The 19,638-nt window shown below is 40.8% G+C and overlaps 1 protein-coding gene across 3 annotated transcripts in view; it reads right to left on the bottom strand.

Moving 5' to 3' along the window:
• ZC3H18 (zinc finger CCCH-type containing 18) overlaps positions 1 to 19,638 on the bottom strand; it is a 166,403-nt gene that overhangs the window by 130,448 nt on the left and 16,317 nt on the right. For all 3 annotated transcript variants that reach the window (XM_056525578.1, XM_056525579.1, XM_056525580.1), the window contains exons 2-3: positions 12,537 to 13,326; positions 4,395 to 4,479 (exon numbers count right to left, since the gene is read on the bottom strand). In XM_056525578.1, the coding sequence (XP_056381553.1) occupies positions 4,395 to 4,479; positions 12,537 to 13,313 (862 nt within the window). In that variant the 5' untranslated portion in view covers positions 13,314 to 13,326. The remainder of the gene's footprint in view (positions 1 to 4,394; positions 4,480 to 12,536; positions 13,327 to 19,638) is intronic.

Below are 19,638 nucleotides of genomic sequence, written 5' to 3'. Positions count from 1 at the left end.
TTCAAAACTGAACTGGTCCCTGAAAAACTCTGATTTTGAAATTTACTTGAAAAATTGGAAAACTGCTGCTATACTTTGAAGCCCTCTGATGTCTTCAAAAAGTAAAAACATGTCAACTTTATGATGCAAATCTAAAGTAGACATATTGCATATATGAATCAATATATAATTTATTTGGAATGTCTATTTTCCTTACAAGAAGAGAGCTTCAAAGTTAGAAAAATGCTAAATTTTCTAATTTTTCATGAAATTTTTGCATTTTTCACCAAGAAATGATGCAAGTATCGTATCGACAAAATTTTACCACTTACATAAAGTAGAATATGTCACGAAAAAACAATCTCTGAATCAAATTCAAAAGTACAAGCATCCCAGAGTTATTAATGTTTAAAGTGACAGTGGTCACAATTTCAAAAAATGCTCTGGTCCCTAGGGTCAAAATGGGCTCTGTCCCCAAGGGGTTAAGGCTTCCTGTCTGCCATGCCGTGATGCTTGTAGGTAGGGCAATGACTAGCTTTCTGGTTTTTCCCACAGCTATGAAATAATGCTTGTTGTTGCCAGGTCAATAAAATCCCCGAACTGTGAGGTCACATTTTTTACCTTCCTTCGATCCTTCTTTAAAAGAAAAAATCATTACAAGCATTGTTACACGTTTACAGCGGAAAAACACTGCCCAGAGCTACGGAAAGTGACTGGCTGTATAATAATGTATTCAAAGAAATGGACCAGTCTCCTAAAATGCTCTGTGCTGCTGGGGTTTCTGCCCCTCCTATTTTAGATCTCTTACTCTGTGGCCTGCCAGATAGAATATCCCTTCACCCAAAATGCTACTTCCGCTATGTAACTCTCAGCTAATGACCTCCCACAAGATCGGCACTCTTCTCCGGAGATACGCTGTGCTGCCGGAGTTCCTTCTGCTAGGTAACCCTCGGCAAGGATGCAAAGGCCGGTTACAGGCCACAAGAATAGGGACCCATGCAGGAGCTGGAAAAACCCATTGCTTATATAAGAAATCAGAGGGTATGTCCCCTGAGGTAGATTTTTACTTTACATACCTCAGCAGTAGAGATGAGCGAACTTACAGTAAATTCGAATTGTCATGAACTTCTCGGCTCGGCAGTTGATGACTTATCCTGCGTAAATTAGAACAGCCTTCAGGTGCTCCCGTGGGCTGGAAAAGGTGGATACAGTCCTAGGAAAGAGTCTCCTAGGACTGTATCCACCTTTTCCAGCCCACGGGAGCACCTGAAAGCTGAACTAATTTATGCAGGAAAAGTCATCAACTGCCGAGCCGAGAAGTTCGTGACGAATCGAATTTACTGTAAATTCGCTCATCTCTACAAATAAGCCTCATTCAATTGGGATTAGTCATTCAATGCAATTTCCATACAGAAACACACAAAAAAACACAACAACATGCTTTTTTTTCTCTCCGCACATGGTATCCAAAGCCACATCATGTTCATGGCAAATGTTCCTACTGAAGATGCTACTTAGCCTGTGTTTCCGAACCAGGGTGCCTCCAGCTGTTGCAAAACTACAACTCTCAGCATGCCCGGACAGCCAACGGCTGTTCGGGCATGCTGGGAGTTGTAGTTTTGCAACAGCTGGAGGCACCCTGGTTGGGAAACACTGTACTGAGATAACAAAGCCCATTTACCACCACATTACTTTTTATTTATTTATTTATTTTTTAACATTTGTGTTTTTAGGAGGGCAGTGAGAAAATCCCTGAGCAGCTCTCAGCCAATCGGCAATACTGAAAGTATTTCCAGCTATCCAGATCAACATAAAATTACAAATAAAGCTCCAGCTGGATGCCAGAAATAGTGTTAAAGGGGTATTCCAGGCAAAACCTTTTTTTATATGTCAACTGGCTCCGGAAAGTTAAACAGATTTGTAAATTACGTCTATTAAAAAATCTTAATCCTTCCAATAGTTATTAGCTTCTGAAGTTATCTGTCTAACTGCTCAATGATGATGTCACGTCCCGGTGATGTGCATGATGGGAAAATATCCCCATAGGAACTGCACAGCTCCCAGGACACGAGTCATCAGAGAGCAGTTAGACAGAAAACAACAACTCAACTTCAGAAGCTAATAACTATTGCAAGGATTAAGATTTTTTAATAGAAGTAATTTACAAATGTTTAACTTTCCGGAGGCAGTTGATATATAAAAAAAAAAGTTTTGGCCTGGAATACCCCTTCAAATCCTAAAGAAACGCTTCATCTGGGAGCTGTAATGTACCCACTTTCTACTAGATCAGGCAGTTTGAGTGGAGATAACTCTCTGATCTCAGCTGTTTAACCTCCTAGGTGACAAGAACCACCATAATATCTAAAATCTCAAAGCTGTTAGGTGCCCCATGCCGTACCCTTCTGGCCTTCGATTCCAAGAGGTAGGATTTTACAGAAGGTTTACTCCAGGAACTTTTATTTTATTAATTTTTTTTTTAAAGCAACATTCCCATTCTGCCCGCTATTAGAAAAAACAACAACCCAAACATACGCCTACTTACCTCCCCACTACTCTCCTCATGCCTCCGTTGTCCTGCGGCAGTTTCAGATGTGCTACTCTTACTGGTAACCCATGGTCAATACATTATGTTGTGGCTCAACAAATCGCTGAACGCCGCAATGTCCCTTCTAGACCAGTGATGGACTGAGCAGCAATGTGACGTATTGAGCCCCAGCACAAGGAAAAAGACCAGGGCCGGGGATTAGAACATCACATTGCTGCTCAGCCAATCACTGCCAAGCTGCCAGCGATTCACTGAGCAGGAACCACCCCCCCCATCCCCGTGTGCTTATTTAAAGAGAATCTGTCATCAGGATGACCTGCACTAACTTCTTGGTACAGTCTTATAGTGGGCGTGCACTGTAATGCTTTGGAACGCCTTCCCAACCACTTGGGGGACAGTGCTGGTTCATCTAAGAACAGAGACAAGCGTACAGATGGCAGATCCACAGCCCAGGCTCATATACAGAGCAGTAACAAAGCCTGCCCCCAATTCATGTGTTCTGGTCAATTCGTTACTAGAGACAAGTCTTTTAACAGGCAGTCAACAGACCAGAGATGCCTAATGGCCAAGAATTTTGTTATTTTTCTTAAATGGGCCCTGTCATTAAAATTATTATTTGCATATGATACAACAGGTAAAATAAGATTTGTAATTTACTCCCTGCCAAATAAAAAAAAATATTTTTACGTCACTTTCATGGCCTTATAAATCTGGTCACTAGGGGTCTCCCTTCTGGCCCAGACCGCACTCCGTCTGCTCAAAAGCATAAACTTTACCCTCCTGGCAGGAGTCCAAACTTAGGAAGTGCAGTGTGGTCCTCGGCAGTGAATAGCACTCGCTCTCCATGTTTCATACACAGGTAGAGAGTGAGCATTATTCACTGCCTATGGCCAGACAGCACTTCTTGGGTTTGGTCTCCTGCCAGGAGACCAAAGTCTGTGCTTTTGAGCAGACGGAATGCAGTCTGGACCAGAAGGGAGACAGTTGCCGTCATTGTAAACACAAGTCTCCTAAGTATTAAATTCTGATTTTATTTATCTTTTACAGTTAATGGCATCAATGGGGGCATGCAAAGCCAGAAGTGCCATTTTCAGGCTATGTTCACACGACGGAATGTGTGCATGGAGAATAACCGTGCGGACATTCCGCAATCTGAGGGTGGCAGCATAAAATGCCGGCGCTAGGACCCCACGGGAATGCGCCGTTTCACAGATGGCTATGCATTCTGCGCAGTCTCCACGCAAAGAAGGAACATGTTAATTCTTTGTGCGGACACAAAAAAACTGAATTTCCGTGCCGGAAACATCTGGCACGGAAATTCCGCCATGTGAACAGAGCAGCAGAATTCAGCTGAATTCAACGCAATGGAAGCGGAATCTCCGTGAACCAAGCCTTGCTGTCCTCTCACATCCAAAAAAAAAAATTTCCATCTATCCTAAAACACTAACAAAATCTGAAACTCAGTAATTCTTTGATGCTTTGACTAGCAACAATCTACAAATAATTAAAAATTGTAGTAAACTTTACAAAAAGTTTATTAAACATTATAATTATTATGAGAAACTTAAAATGTTTTGGTAATTGTTATTCATCTCAAGTAAAACTCAAAAATTCCAGGAATTTTATTAAACTTTTACCATGCCAGAAGCAATTTTATAAAAAAAAAAAAAATAATATTATATATATTTAATTTTTTTTATATATACACATATACTGTGGAATAACAGTGATTCTATCTGCTGTTACACACATTTTATGGTGCATGGAGGCAGCGCATCCTCATCAGCGTTATGTCGTGCAGGTCACTTTAGTAGGAACTGAGAAGACAATAGAGGAGACGCTTTGCAGCAAGAGCTGGTCGGATCTTTACCTTTCATGAAGAAGCGACAGGTTAGCCGAGGTCTGGTTTTTCTGTCATTTGGATCCTTCACTTCACCCTCCTCAAGGTCATCATCCTGTAAGATAAAATTATACTCAGTCTGGATATAAGGAAAGATTGCGATTTCTACAAACTCCATGGACACAGGTAACAGTCAGCTTATTACACAGTAAGAATACAGCCTTTGAAAAGTGTAAAACTCTCTCAATGTGGTATATAGAGGTAAAAAGAAAAACAATACAGGGGGGGAGGGGGTCACATAAAATGAACAACACTGCAGGACCTTCAAAAACACTGCAACCTCGCTACAAAGAGTATAGTGCGGCCAGGGACAACTGCCAGCAAACATTAAAGAGGCTTTACATGGCCTCTCTAAACAGCTGCTTGGCAAAGGTGTCAGGTGACTTCTGTCAATCTGATACTGATGGCCTATGGGTGCACGCACAACACGTTTTTGCCATAAAGTTCCCGTATACGGTTTCAAGTTAAAGGGGTATTCCAAGAAAAAAAAAAATTATATATCAACTGGCTCCGGAAAGTTAAACAGATTTGTAAATTACTTCTATTAAAAAATCTTAATCCTTTCAGTACTTATGAGCTTCTGAAGTTAAGGTTGTACTTTTCTGTCTAAGTGCTCTCTGCTGACATGTGTCTCAGGAATCACCCAGTTTAGAAGCAAATCCCCATAGCAAACCTCTTCTAAACTGGGCATTTCCCGAGACACGTGTCATCAGAGAGAACTTGAACAACCTTAACTTCAGAAGCTCATAAGTACTGAAAGGATTAAGATTTTTTTAATAGAAGTAATTTACAAATCTGTTTAACTTTCTGGAGCCAGTTGATATATGTAAAAAAAAAGTTATTTCCTGGATAACCCCTTTTAAAACTGTATGGAACCGTATAGAAAACTGTATGCATTGACTTAACATTGTAAACCGTATGTCAAAACGCATCATCCGGTTTAGTCCGTTTTGTGTCTTATACGGTTTTGTCTGTTTTTCTTACCTGTACCCAAAACTGCAGTCTACCATATTTTTTGGTCCGGGTGAAAAACTGTATTAAACCGTATGTTTTTATTTTTTGTTAAACATGGGAGTCAATGGGAACCGTACAGAACTGTATGTGCGTACGGTTCCATACGGTTATCACCATACGGTTTTTGACTTAGTGCAGTTTTTTTTCTTGGAATTTCAATCAAACAAGTGAAACTTTATTAAAAATGGAGTGAAAAGTTACAAACATATACTTTTTTCTTTAAAAAAAAAAAAAAACGGATGCAACCGGACATCATTTTTCAAACCGTATACGGTTTTCAACCGTATATGGGTTAAAATTTGTTCACAAGTTTTGATACAGTTTAGTCAGGTTTTGAAGAATCTGTTTTCATCAAAAACCTGATACAGGAACTTTATTGCAAAAACGTGGTGTGCATGCACCCTTATCACTGTTTTCCAAACAGTGTGTCTCCAGCTGTTGCAAAACCACAACTCCCAGCATGCCCGGACAGCCAAAGGCTGTCCGGGCATGCTGGGAGTTGTAGTTTTGCAACAGGTGGAGACACACTGTTTGGAAAACACTAGCCTATCAGGAGGATAGGCCTTCAATTTTATGTTGAATAACACCTTAGTTTATTATAAAACGTGAAATTTCACATCAGATGGGACAACCAGGTAACGTATAGCAAAGTGATGACCCCATATGCATAGAGCGGGTCATGCTCAAAGAACTGGTTCAAGAGCAGAATAAATAAATAGCGACCTTTCTATATAACATGTTACATATTATAAGGTATTACTTGAGCAACATTTACAGTGCTAAATACAATTACTGTTTTCTTGGCTACAATACTGACACCTAATGGTAACAAAAGGAATAGAAAGGTTTTCAGGGCAGATATTGGTGGTTGCACAACCCCTACTGTTGAAATAAAGTATTGCATTTTCTTCTTTTATCCACATTTTTTAATCCAAAAATCTTTTGGAAACATGTGAAGTACCTGGACCGTGTTGTCTGTATATACAGAGAGGCAACCAGAGATTCCAGATAAGTGCTTCTCAACCAGTGTCTTCACATGTTTAAAAACTACAACTCCCAGCGCACCCAGACAAATCTACAATTCCAAAGCGATTTTCTGGGCATGCTGAAAGTTGTAGTTTTGCAATATTTGGAGGCACACTGGTTGAGAAACAAGGTTTAGATGTTCTATAATGTCAATGTACATCTCTGTGAATTTATGCTGCTTTTTACAGATATTACAGTAGGACTCAGGCTCCTCCGGGGTCTCCCACTGTGCACTTTTGATTCATTACAGCAGAAGCATTGCAAAATCTGTGGAGGACAGGAAAGCACAGAAACCGTGCAGCATAGAGGGCACAACTATATATTTTACATATAGCTGCATGTACTTTGCATCCACGTTAAAATGCACAAAATACTTTCCTTTTATTAGTTAAGCCGGGGTTCTCCTTTATGCTGGAGGCGCTGTTGGGAGTCGATATTGTCAGTTTTTTTTTTTTTTTAAAGGGGTACTCCGGTGAAAAACTTTTTTTTTTTTAAATCAACTGGTGCCAGAAAGTTAAACAGATTTGTAAATTACTTCTATTAAAAAATCTTAATCCTTCCTGTACTTATTAGCTGCTGAATACTACAGCGGAAATTATTTTCTTTTTGAAACACAGAACTGTCTGCTGACATCATGAGCACAGTGCTCTCTGCTGACATCTCTGTCCATTTTAAGAACTGTCCAGAGCAGCATATGTTTGCTATGGGGATTTCCTTTTACTCTGGAGAGAGATGTCAGCAGAGAGCACTGTGCTCATGATGTCAGCAGACAGCTCTGCGTTTCAAACGGAAAAGAATTTCCACTGTAGTATTCAGCAGCTAATAAGTACAGGAAGGATTAAGATTTTTTAATAGAAGTAATTTACAAGTCTGTTTAACTTTCTGGCACCAGTTGATTAAAAATAAAATAAAATAAGGTTTTCACCGGAGTACCCCTTTAACAAAACCTGATAAAGTGCAGCCCGCTGTGCTATTTTGTCAAGTAAAATGCTGGTCACCATGACAAAACCTGATGGACCCCATTTATTTCAATGGGATCCTTCAGGTGCCCTGGTGACCAGTGTGTAACAAATCAGTTTATTTTTTTGTTTTGCGCCAAAGAAAAAGACCACGCAGATGTAAACTTTTCAATGCAGCTTTGTGTAAAGGAGGAGACAATGGTTAAGAAAAAGACTGTATGAAACAGAGAGAAAAGCAATTAGAAAATGTCTCGCACTAATATGTTTTCAACTGTAAAATCATCTTTGTTTCTTCTCCTCGCCTTCTAAGAGGCAAAATTTTACTTTGAGAGTCATATAAAGAACTTGCTTTGAAGGACTAATTGCACTTTTTAATTCATTTTACTATAAAACGTAATGGGGGAATAATTGTGGCGGAAATCATCGTGCTGTAAATCTGACAAGCTTACTTACGTCTGTGGGTAAGAAAGAGCAATACCCGATTTATAGTCTTTGTGAAATTTTAAAACTTTTGAAAAAAATTAAAGAATATGTCCAGTGTGAAGACATTTATCCCTTTATCCACAGGGACCGTCCGTGATCTCCAGTACAAGGCCTCAGCTCGGCGCTGCTAGAGCGCGTTTTGTACCCAGCACGTCAGCTCGTCAAAACCCTCTCCCCTCCAATCATCTCTATGGGAGAGGAAGAGACGCGACATTCATCTCGGCCATAGAGATGAATGGAGGGGGCATGTTTGTACTGACCTGCTGTGTGCAAAACGTCTCACATAGAAGCTCAGCCTGGGCCGAACCGGGGCCCCATATAGGAGATCGCAGGGGGTCCCTGCGGTCGGACCCCAATCACACATTTATCCCCTATCCTGCGAACAGGGGATACATTTCTTAGCACTGGACACATCTCAAACTTTGCAACATTATTTACTCACCCCTAAAACATTTTCTATCTATGAAGCTGTGTGAGGACTTGTTTTTAGCATGGTGATGTATCATTTTGGGGTAGTAGTCAATTTATCACTTTTCATTCCATCTTGTTTTTAAATGTATTAAAGTTTTGTACCTCTAAAGGACTTCTCTGTGCCATTGTAGATCACATAAAATGTACACAGCAATAAACATGGATAGCAGAGAACGGTCAAACTGCCAATCATGGTAGCCATAGAGGTTTTCAGATGACCAGCAGGTGGCGTCTAACCACCTAGAGGTGGCAATCACTAGTGACAGAAATCTAGATGGCTTAGTGACCAGCATCAGACCTGGGTCACTACTAGGGCTGCACGATTTGTGGAAAACGTGCGATTATGGAGGTAAATATTGCAATTTCGATATGCAATTGTGATATAATAAACAAATGGTAAAATCCCTCCTATTTCATGTCCAATCTCCTCATTTCATATAGCCAACATAAAATGGGGGGATTGGAGTACTCCAGTGCAGTAAAACGTATCCCCAATCCAAAGGAAAGGGAATACGTTTTAGATCGTGGGGAGTTTCATCGCTAGGACCCCCGTGATCTCCTGCACGGTGCCCTGGCAGTCCCGTAAGAAGGTGGTGCATCGACCCCCGCATTAAGTGGTGGCCAACACCCCCCTCCATGTAGCTCTATGAGATACATGGAGGGGATGTGTCAGCTGATGCTTCGTGTGGGGGTCGGCATGCCCCCCTCTTCCTGGTGACTGCCAGGGTGCCATGCAGGGGATCGCGGTGGGTCCCAGCAGTCAGATCCCCGCGATCTAAAGTTTTACTGTACTGGCGTACTCCTTTAAAATGTCCCGTTCTGACCCCTAAAACTTTCTTATTTTTCCATATACGGGGCAGTAATGGAGCTTATTTGCGCCGTCATCTGTATTTTTTATTGGCACCATTTCTGTTTTGATTAGACTTTTTGATCACTTATTTTTTCCTGCTATAAGAAGGAACCAATAATCAGCAACTTTGGACTTGGTATTTTTTTTTTTTTTTTTTTACATTTACGCCATTGACTGTCCGGTTTCATCATTATATTTTAATAGTTTGTACATTTATGCATATCATGTATGTTTAGGTTTATTTTTGTTTATTTTATTTGAAAAATAAGGGGATTTAAACTTTTATTTAGGGGAGGGGGCTTATTCACATTAATTTTTTTCACAATTTTTTTTAATCCCCATGGAGCAGTGTTTTCCTACAGTGCGTCTCCAGTTGTTGCAAAACTACAACTCCCAGCATGCCCAGACAGCCAAAAGCGATCAGACAGCGATCAACGTTGATTGCAGTGTCTAAAGGGTTAATACCGGACATCACTCGGATCGGTGATGTCCGGCATTATCCAGTATTAAGCGAGCTCAGCTCCTGAACTCGCTTCATAAACCCCTACTCCGCGGCTGAGCCGTATATAAATGGTGACCAGCCGTGGTGGGGTTAAGTCACCTCCTCCCAGCGCTGACCACTGCTCGGAGGAGAGACAGTAAGATGCGGGCTGGAGGGGCCGGGCAACGCCATCGAGAGCTGAGCCTGCAGCTGCCAAAGCCCAGTGACCGACTCTGCACCGGGATTTATCTGCATGTCTGCTTCCGAGCGCGCTTCCCGAAACCTTCAGCTCGTGGCTTACTGTTACACCGCATAATCGCATGTTTTTTCATAGGGTGAAATCGTTGTATGGCATTCCACAAAAAAAACGTGATTCGATTGCGATAAATCGTGCAGCCTGTGTCCCTACCCTAGATCAGACTCCGCCCCTAAGCCCACCGTATACACCCCTCTATAAAGGATACATCCATTTAGAACATTATGGTGTTTTTAAAGTGCCTCTGACTATTTCTGTATCATTCCTGCTCCAAGGTAAAGATAACAATGCTAAGACAGGAAGGCGCGCTTCTGTATGAGGGGCCATAAATTGTGTGATCGGAGGGGTTCGCAGCACAAAGGGGAAGCAGTGCTTCAGTGAAAATCATCATCACCTCTCCACTGATTATGCATGCGGATCCTACAGCTGTACTGGGGCTAAACTACAGTATTTGTCATAGCAGTGTTCATTTTCAAGATTCTGGGTCTGGTTGGCAGGAAGGGTCTACAACACTCCCCTCTACATCATCATTCTTAACAGTAGAGTTCTGGAGTCTTTAGAATGGTCTTGTAATAATGGCCAATGAGTTTCTTACTCAAACAATCCTTTTCACGCAATCATTTATTTGTAGAAGAGTATAAACTACTCCCCTGGCAAAAGTAAGGTTTGCAAAGTGCAGGGCCAAAACAGGCCGAGTCTCCAGATTTTCTTTGAATCCCTGTGTCGTGCTTGGCACTTATGTCCTAGTATTAGTTTTGTCTGGAGTATTTCCTTTAACCCCTTAACGACACAGGACGTAAATGTAAGTACTGGTGCCCTGATACTTAACCCCTTAAGGACAATTTTATTTTTAAGTTTCCATTTTTCCCTCCTCGCCTTCTAAAAATAATAACTTATAATTTCATCCACAGACTAGTATGAGGGCTTGTTTTTTGCGCGACAGTTGTCCTTTGTAATGACATCACTCACTTTACCATAAATGTATGGCGCAACCTAAAAATACTATTTGTGTGGGGAAATTGATAAGAAAACCGCAATTTTGCTAATTTTGGGAAGTTTCGTTTTTATGCTGTACAATTTATAGTAAAAATAGACCTGTTTTCTTTATTCTGTGGGTCAATACAATTAAAATGATACCCATGATTACATACTTTTCTATTATACTGCTTAAAAAAAAAAAAAATAATGCAATTTTGGACTTTTTCTTTTTTTTACGTTCACACCGTTCACCGTACGGGATAATTAACATTATATTTTAATGGTTCGGATATTCACACACACAGCGATACCAAATATATTTATTCAAAAAAAATGTGTTACACTTCTTTGGGGTAAAATGGGGGAAAACTGACATTTTTACATTTTTATTGGGGGGGGAAGGAGGGGATTTTTCCCTTTTATTTATAGTAATCATTCAATTGCTAATACTGTTCAGTGCTATGCATAGGGCATAGCACTGATCAGTATTATCTGTCATCTTCTGCTCTGTGTCTACTCAATCTCAGACCAGAGCAGAAGACCCGTGGAAGGCAGTGGAGGCAGGTGAGGGGACCTCCGGCTGCTGTTCTGGATGATCAGACCACCGCGGCAGTCCATTTTAGTGTCCGTACTGCCGCAGATGCCGTGATCTATATTGATCATGGCATCTGAGGGGTTAATGGCGGACATCCGCACGATCGCGGATGTCAGCCATTACCAGTGGGTCCCTGGCTACTATCAGCAGCCAGGACCTGGTGCGCATGACCCGAGTATCGCTCCGATGCTCGCGGTTGGTATCGCCGTATGCGTAAATGTCCGAACGATAAAAATGTAATGTTATTGATCCCGTTCGGTGAATGGCATTAAAAAATTTAATAACAAGGCCAAAATTGCTGCTTTTTGTCACATAATATTTAATAAATAATAATTTATTTCAAAGTTTCAAATGTGGTATCAATACAAAGTACAGATCATGGTGCAAAAACTTAGCCCTCATACCGCCGCTTATACGGCAAAATGAAAAAGTTATAGGTCATCAAAATAGAGGGATTTTAAACATACTAATTTGGTTAAAAAGTTTGAGATTTTTTTTAAAGCGGTACAATAATAGAAAAGTATGTAATCATGGGTATCATTTTAATCGTATTGACCTACTGAATAAAGAAAACAAGTTGTCATTTTTTACCGTAAATTGTACAGCGTGAAAACGAAACTTTCCAAAATTTGCCAAATTGCGGTTTTCTTTTCAATTTCCCCACACAAATAGTATTTTTTTATTTATTTTGCCATACATTTTATGGTAAAATGAGTGATGTCATTACAAAGGACAACTGGTCACACAAAAAACAAGCCCTCATACTAGTCTGTGGTTGGAAATATAAAAGAAATATATATTCATACAAAAAAAAAACTAAAATTGGCTGCGTCCTTAAGGCCAAAATGGGCTGTGTCCTTAAGGGGTTAATCTTTCTACCAGTTCTATATCTGAGGTAAGCCAACAAATTAAAATGTACTATCAAGACAAAAAACAACTAAATAAAATACAACAAAACTATGTAAAATAGAATGAACCAAACAACTCAAAATCACTTACATCAATCTCCCCTTCATCGATTTCTCCATCATCCTCCTCCTTCTTATCCTTCGGCTCTTCAGTCTTCTCACTTTCTTTCTTCTCATTGAGTGGAGAACCTTCTTTCTCTTTTTCATCTTCATCATCACCCACAAGTTTCTCTTGGTCATCTTCCTGGTTTGGTCCTGCCGTGTCTTCTGGGACCTCCTCATCGTAATCCAGTTCATGCTCATCCAGTTCTCTTGTTACAGAAGAAGCTTCGTCGTGAAGGTCATTGCCTCGTCCGTGGTCATCATCTTCCTCTTTGGTAAAGTGTTGAATGTCTTGATTTGGTTCACTCTCTGAGCCAGGAGATTTATTCTGACTCAAGTGATCATCATCATCAGAGGGATGAGGAGACTTAATACAATGTCTCTCGTGTTCTTCTGAGCCAGATTGATTTTTTTCGGCAATGTCCAAAATGCCTTCGTCCATTGTAGGGGAATCTGGAGACTCTTGGAGGGGTTCTAAGAGGGACCCAGAAATGGCTTTATCCTCTGGAAAAGGTTTTGGGGAATGTTTATTGTTTGAGAAGGGTGAAATGTGTTCTCCTGAGCCCGATAAGGGTTCATTAGAGTCAGTGGATAAATCCTTCTCTTCTAATGGATCATTATGGTCAATATCATCCTCTTCCTCCTCTCTCTCCAGCTCATGGTCTGAAGACTGATCCCTATCATCTTCTTCCTCTTCGTCTGTCAGCTCAGGTAAAATTTCTTCAGGAGACAGTGGGTCCCGTTCAGGACTATCTGGTGAGGCCATCTGTCAGAAGTACCTGAAAGAGAACAGTGTGAGTGTCAGAAATGTTATATGACTCAAGATAATGATGTAAAGCAGCCAGCTAGTTTACATATAAACCTTAGATAATGTAAGAGTAATTTTTTTAAAACAAACTATGGGAGAAATGTATCATTCCTTGTGCTAGCAAAATTGCACAATTTTTCTGTGCCAGCGCAGTCTTTGAATAATCAAATGTTTCAAAAACTCTCCTTTTGTTTAAAAAAATAAATAATAAATAAATAAATAAAGCTTATGCAAAGAATATTGCCACTCTGCACTGGCACAGGGAATGATAAATCCCCCCCAAATGTCTTTTGGTCGATTCTCAAGTTCTCTTCTTGTGGACTGTGAATGGAAACAACTGTTTACATCCAGAAGGTGAAATGTAGTTTCTTTCAATGTATCAGTGCAAGTATAAATCCAGTTACTTTATCTCAAAGTGTACTTAACTATGCAACTGTAGCAAAGAGAATAAAGTTGCCCATATACATGTGACAGCTATCTTTCGGCCAACAGTGATCAAACCCGGCAGTCTCCGGCAGTGTAAAGCCCGTTATTTTAGGTTCGAGAGAAGCCGGAGAAAAAATTGTGCTTGAATACAATGGGGTCCATCGGGACCCGTTATTTGCCTGTATACACCGGCAAAATTACAAAAAATGAAAAAAAAAAAAAAGAAGGAGTTTGACGGCTGAATTTGCAAGAGCATATTGGCAGTGTGAAAGAGGCCTAAACATTCAGCATAACCAAGCATTCATGAATGCTGAATGGAAAGATGAGGGGTAAACTGCTGCCAGACTCCTCCAGTGTTTTATTTCTCAAAGAAATAAAAGGGTCTGTCAGATGAAATCCAACAATCCCTCTCCTCCCTGACAGGGGGAGGCCCATACACATTAGACAGTCAGCCTTCCATCTTTTCTAACATGTAAGGGGGCGTTGAGGATAGGTATACATGTAACAGAAAAGCTGCAGAGTTGTCTGTGAACTTTCTGCTACGGATTTCAAAATGCAGATTATGCAGATAAAGAAACAAATAAACTTATGCGGATTTTGAAAGTCAAAATCGTGTGATGATTTTTTTTCTCCTGGAGCGTGTGGCTAAAAGGAGTAAAAATTGTCTACGATTCTGCTACTGTTAACGTGGTGGAGTTAAATGTGAAAATCTGCAACATTTCTGCTACAAGAATTATTCCTACCCTTAAAAGGAGTTGTCCAGGATTAAAGGGGAAAAAACAAACAAACAAAACAAACAGCTTTTTTTTCTGCATAAACAGCACCACTCTTGTCAACAGGTCTTGTGTAGTACTGCAGTTCTGTCTTATTCAACTAAATGGAGCATATTTGCAATACCAGACACAACCTGTGGACAGGAGTGGTGCTGTTTTTGCAAGAATTAAAGTTAAGGTAAAATGAATGAAGTTCGCTCCATGCAGCAGATGACAGGGGGTGCTGCATGAGAGATCGTGGGAGTTCCCAGTGGCGGGACCCCCGCGATCAGACATCTTATCCCCTATCCTTTGGATAAGGGATAAGATGTCTAGGGGCGGAGTACCCCTTTAAACCAGTGTTTCTCAAGCGCAGTCCTCAAGACCCCCCCAACAGGACATGTTTTCAGGTTTTCCTTTGTCTTTCACGGGTGATATAACTGTGGTGATGCCTGATTCACTGACCAGAATTATATCCCCTGTGAAAGGCTAAGGAAATCCAGAAAACATGACCTGTTGGGGGGACTTGAGGACCGCGCTTGAGAAACACTGCCTTAAAGGACAACTGCAGTGGCATTACACTTATCCCCTATCCACAGGATAGGTGATAAGTGTTTGATCGCGGGGGGTCCGACCGCTGGGACCCCCCCCCCCCCGATCTCCCTAACGGGGCACCGCCATAAGCGCTCATGGTGAGTTGTTCTATGGGGAATGCGGGGAGGCACGAATGCTGCCTCCCCGCCTCTCCCATAGAGATGTATGGAGGAGGCGTGCCGGCCGCAATGTCATGCTGGGAGAGCCGCGGCCCCGTACAGGAGATCGCCGGAGGCCCCAGCGTTCGGACTCCCCGCGATCAAACACTTATCCCCTATCTTGAGGATAGGGGATAAGTGTTTGTAACGCTGCAGATGTCCTTTAAACTAGTGGGAGAACAACGCTCCTGTTACACACAACCAGCCCAACATACACATACATTAGGTGCTTCTGTCATTAGGTGCTGTACCCACAGAATTCATTGGGCAGGTGGTTTTTCCATTCAGAGATCGGCTGGGTAACAGCTTACATACAGAGATCCGGGCGTCACTAAACTGATCAGGTGCATTTCTAGTGTAAAATAATTGATCCCTATGGGGAACAATTCCAAAGAATCAGTAAAACACCAGAGAAACCAAGTCTCTGTGCTGGAGAGAAGAGCTCAGTGGGGAACCACCAGATTGGGGGTGGGGGGTGTCATGCCATTGTCAAAATTAACCCCTTTTTATCACAGCAATTTTTAGGTTTTTGTACTATAATAGGATGTTTTTTAAATGGGTATTCCAGGCCAAAACTTTATTTTATATATCAACTGGCTCCGGAAAGTTAAACAGATTTGTAAATTACTTCAATTAAAAAAAATCTTAATCCTTCCAACAGTTATTAGCTTCTGAAGTTGAATTGTTTTCTGTCTAACTGCTCTCTGATGACTCGCGTCCCGGGAGCTGTGCAGTTCCTATGGGGATTTTCTCCCATCATGCACAGCTCCCGGGACATGACATCATCATTGAGCAGTTAGACAGAAAACTTCAGAAGCTAATAACTATTGGAAGGATTAAGATTTTCTAATAGAAGTAATTTACAAATCTGTAAAATTTTTCGGAGCCAGTTGATATATATATAAAAAAAGGTTTTGCCTGGAATACCCCTTTAAGTCTACTATTCACACAATTTTTGGGTGCTTTAAAAACACAGAAAAATCGGCACATATATATATATATATATATATATATATATTTGTGGGGTAGAATAAAAAATGCAACTGTGCCACTGGAGAAGAGAGAAATCTTGGCTCATACTACAGCAGACGCCTCCATTGTACACAACAAGGAACCCACATATCAGCACGGTAAGCAGCGCCAGAAACCGGGTCACCCTGGTGACAGATACCCTTTAAAAAAATTAAATAAAAAAAAAGTACTCGATTGGTATCGGCGAGTACTAGAATTAAAGTATCAGTACTCGGTCTTAAAAAAATGGTATCGGGACATCCCTAATGGTGGGGTCTCATTCCGGGATCTGTATTATGCAGTGGGGTTTGATACTGGGGTCTGTATCATGTAGGGCATTGGTCTTCAACCTGCGGACCTCCAGATGTTGCAAAACTACGACTCCCAGCATGCACGGACAGCCAACGGCTGTCCGGGCATGCTGGGAGTTGTAGTTTTGCAACATCTGGAGGGCAGCAGGTTGAAGACCACTGATGTAGGGGTTTGATACTGGGGTCTGTATTATGGAAGGGTCTGAATTTAGCTGGTCTGAATTAAAATGGTTATCCATGCTGAACAAAAACTTGTTCTCACTATAAGGTCTTAACAGCAATATAAAGGGAACATTCTGAAAAATCCCACCCTGTGACAAGCCACACCCCCACAAACCCCACCCACAACAAGCCACACCTAAATTGTCGGCACACTAAGCGGCTTTGAAAACAATTTGGGGCACAGAGATACCAAAAGGTTGCCTACCCCTACATTAGAATGAGGTGGAGTAATGGGATCTATTTTGGATCTTCATGCTAGGAAGAAGGTAAACTTCTGATGTTACATACTGATTTGGGTCTCCTTTCACAAACTGTAAATTTATATGTATACTTTATTCATATTATTTCTCTGCAACACTTAGCAGTTTGTGTTTAACTGTTGGCCCTTTTTGGGATTGTTACTAAAATGTTGTGTTTTGCATGCCACTTGCCAATTGACCTCACAAATATGGAGGAGACCTGCTGGGAGTATTTTATTTTCCATGTTAAAAGAAAACTGTCAGCCTGTTCACACACACTCAACTCAATTCACTGGGTTATAGTGTGGGTAAACAGCAGTCCAATGAGGGGTCACTTACTTAAATATGTAAGTGGAAGGAATCCCGGCACACACAATCTTGGATGCAAATCACCTGAAGTGTTTATTCATCATAAGCGTACATAGTGATATGGCAATTCACAGAACGCGTTTTGGCCACCTCATGGCCTTCATCAACTGATCAGTTGTTGAAGACCATGAGGTGGCCAAAACGCGTTCTGTGAATTGCCATATCACTATGTACGCTTATGATGAATAAACACTTCAGGTGATTTGCATCCAAGATTGTGTGTGCCGGGATTCCTTCCACTTACCTATTGCTCACCTGTCCACGAGCACCACGCCAAGGTGACGAGTGCCGACTCTCACTACTACTACTTACTTAAATTTGTCCCTCAGAAGATCCTCTGCTGAATTTAGTGAATAGTGTGCAGGAGGTGGGTCTGTGTCTGCTCAATTTGCATATTCATTGTCTGTGACTCCACTTTAATTAGGATGTGAAGTCTTTTAACCCTCTATTAAAGAGGCTGTTAAGCCTTTAGATCCCGTGATAAAAGCGATTGTGGGACCTATGGGTAATGGGTGATCGGGAGAACCAGAGGGTCACTACCTGCCTCAGTGCCATCCAATCTTCATTCTGTGGCTCCAGACTGCTTTGGCAGGCTAGAGCAACAGAGCGCAGATAACACAGATCAATGCTGTGTAATAGCATAGCATTGATCAGTGTTAGGAATCTAAAGATTCCATGTTATAGTCCCCTATGGGGAAAAAAAAATATATAAAAAATAAAAATTGAAAAAAATGTTATAAGTGTGTATAACCCCTCCCCCTAATAAAAGTTTGAATGACACCCTTGTCAGGCCCAAGGCCTGATTATGGAAACATACATGTGTTTTTATTGTATCTGTGTATAACCTAAGACCTGGGGGTGAGAGGTCATTCAGACTGTGGGTTTGTGTATTGCATTTTATTGGGGGTCTGGCTGTTTATTTGTATCTCCTTTGAAGTCAGAGGCTCTTTTGAAGCAGCAGGATGTGAGGGGTACTCTGGTCCCATCATATAATCAACCAGATAAGAGGGCCAGGAACAGAGATGCCCCCCTGGCCCTCCAAAAAGGCAGATATATAATATTTTAACAATGCTAGACTGAGGGTGTTCAAGGCTGAGCAAAAAGCTGACAAGAGCTGGACTCTCACTCCCAAGGAGGGCTATACCATCATGCTGAAAGAACTTCATCTTTTGTTTTCTGAACGTGCCTTGCTAAACTCTTTCATATTTTTGTAACTGTATGTCATTTGTTTATTTTTTATATATATAGCACTGTGATACCTTTTATCAGATTAAATGTTTAATTAATCAGCTCTGGTCTTTGATCTCTAAATATAGGAGCTCACCTTTCTGAAGGCAGCTCTGGTGGAAACACGTTTATCTAAGGGTTAATTTGGTGACTTGCTGGGACTAGTAGTGGATACCCAGAGGTCTGGCGGCTTTAACCCTTGCACCATCACACTCTCTCTAATGTCTTGGCTGGACCGATAGGGTGTGATCATGACACCCCTTTTCCCATTTTACAGATAAAATGTATAAAAATAAACATATGCAGTATCGCCGCATGCGTAAATGACTGAATTAAAATATAATGTTAATTAAACCGGACAATGGAGTAAAATAAAAATATTAAAGTCCAGAACTGCACATTTTTGGTCACTTTATATAGCAGAAAAATGTATAAAAAGTGATCAAAAAGACCATTAAAAATAAAAATGGAACCGGTAAAAACTAAAGATCACTGCGCAAAAAATGAGCTGCGTAACAGAAAAATAAAAAAAAGTTATAGGGTTCAGAAGAGAACAATTTTAAGCCTACAAAATTTTCTTTAACCCCTTAAGGACCGGAGGTTTTTCCGTTTTTGCATTTTCATTTTTTGCTCCTTGCCTTTAAAAAATCATAACTCTTTCAAATTTACACCTAAAAATCCATATGATGGCTTATTTTTTGCGCCACCAATTCTACTTTGTAATGACGTCAGTCATTTTGCCCAAAAATCTATGGTGAAGCGGGAAAAAAAAATCATTGTGCGACAAAATTGAAAAAAAAAACGCTGTCTTGTAACTTTTGGGGGCTTCCGTTTCTACGTAGTACATTTTTCGGTAAAAATGACACCTGATATGTATTCTGTAGGTCCATACGATTAAAATGATACCCTACTTATATAGGTTTGATTTTGTCGGACTTCTGGAAAAAATCATAACTACATGCAGGAAAATTAAT

Source organism: Hyla sarda, chromosome 6 (assembly GCF_029499605.1).
Source record: "Hyla sarda isolate aHylSar1 chromosome 6, aHylSar1.hap1, whole genome shotgun sequence".
In the NCBI taxonomy this organism is placed as follows: Eukaryota; Metazoa; Chordata; class Amphibia; order Anura; family Hylidae; genus Hyla; species Hyla sarda.
Note: the sequence above shows the minus strand (reverse complement) of the source record. Positions and strands in the feature narration are given on the sequence as shown.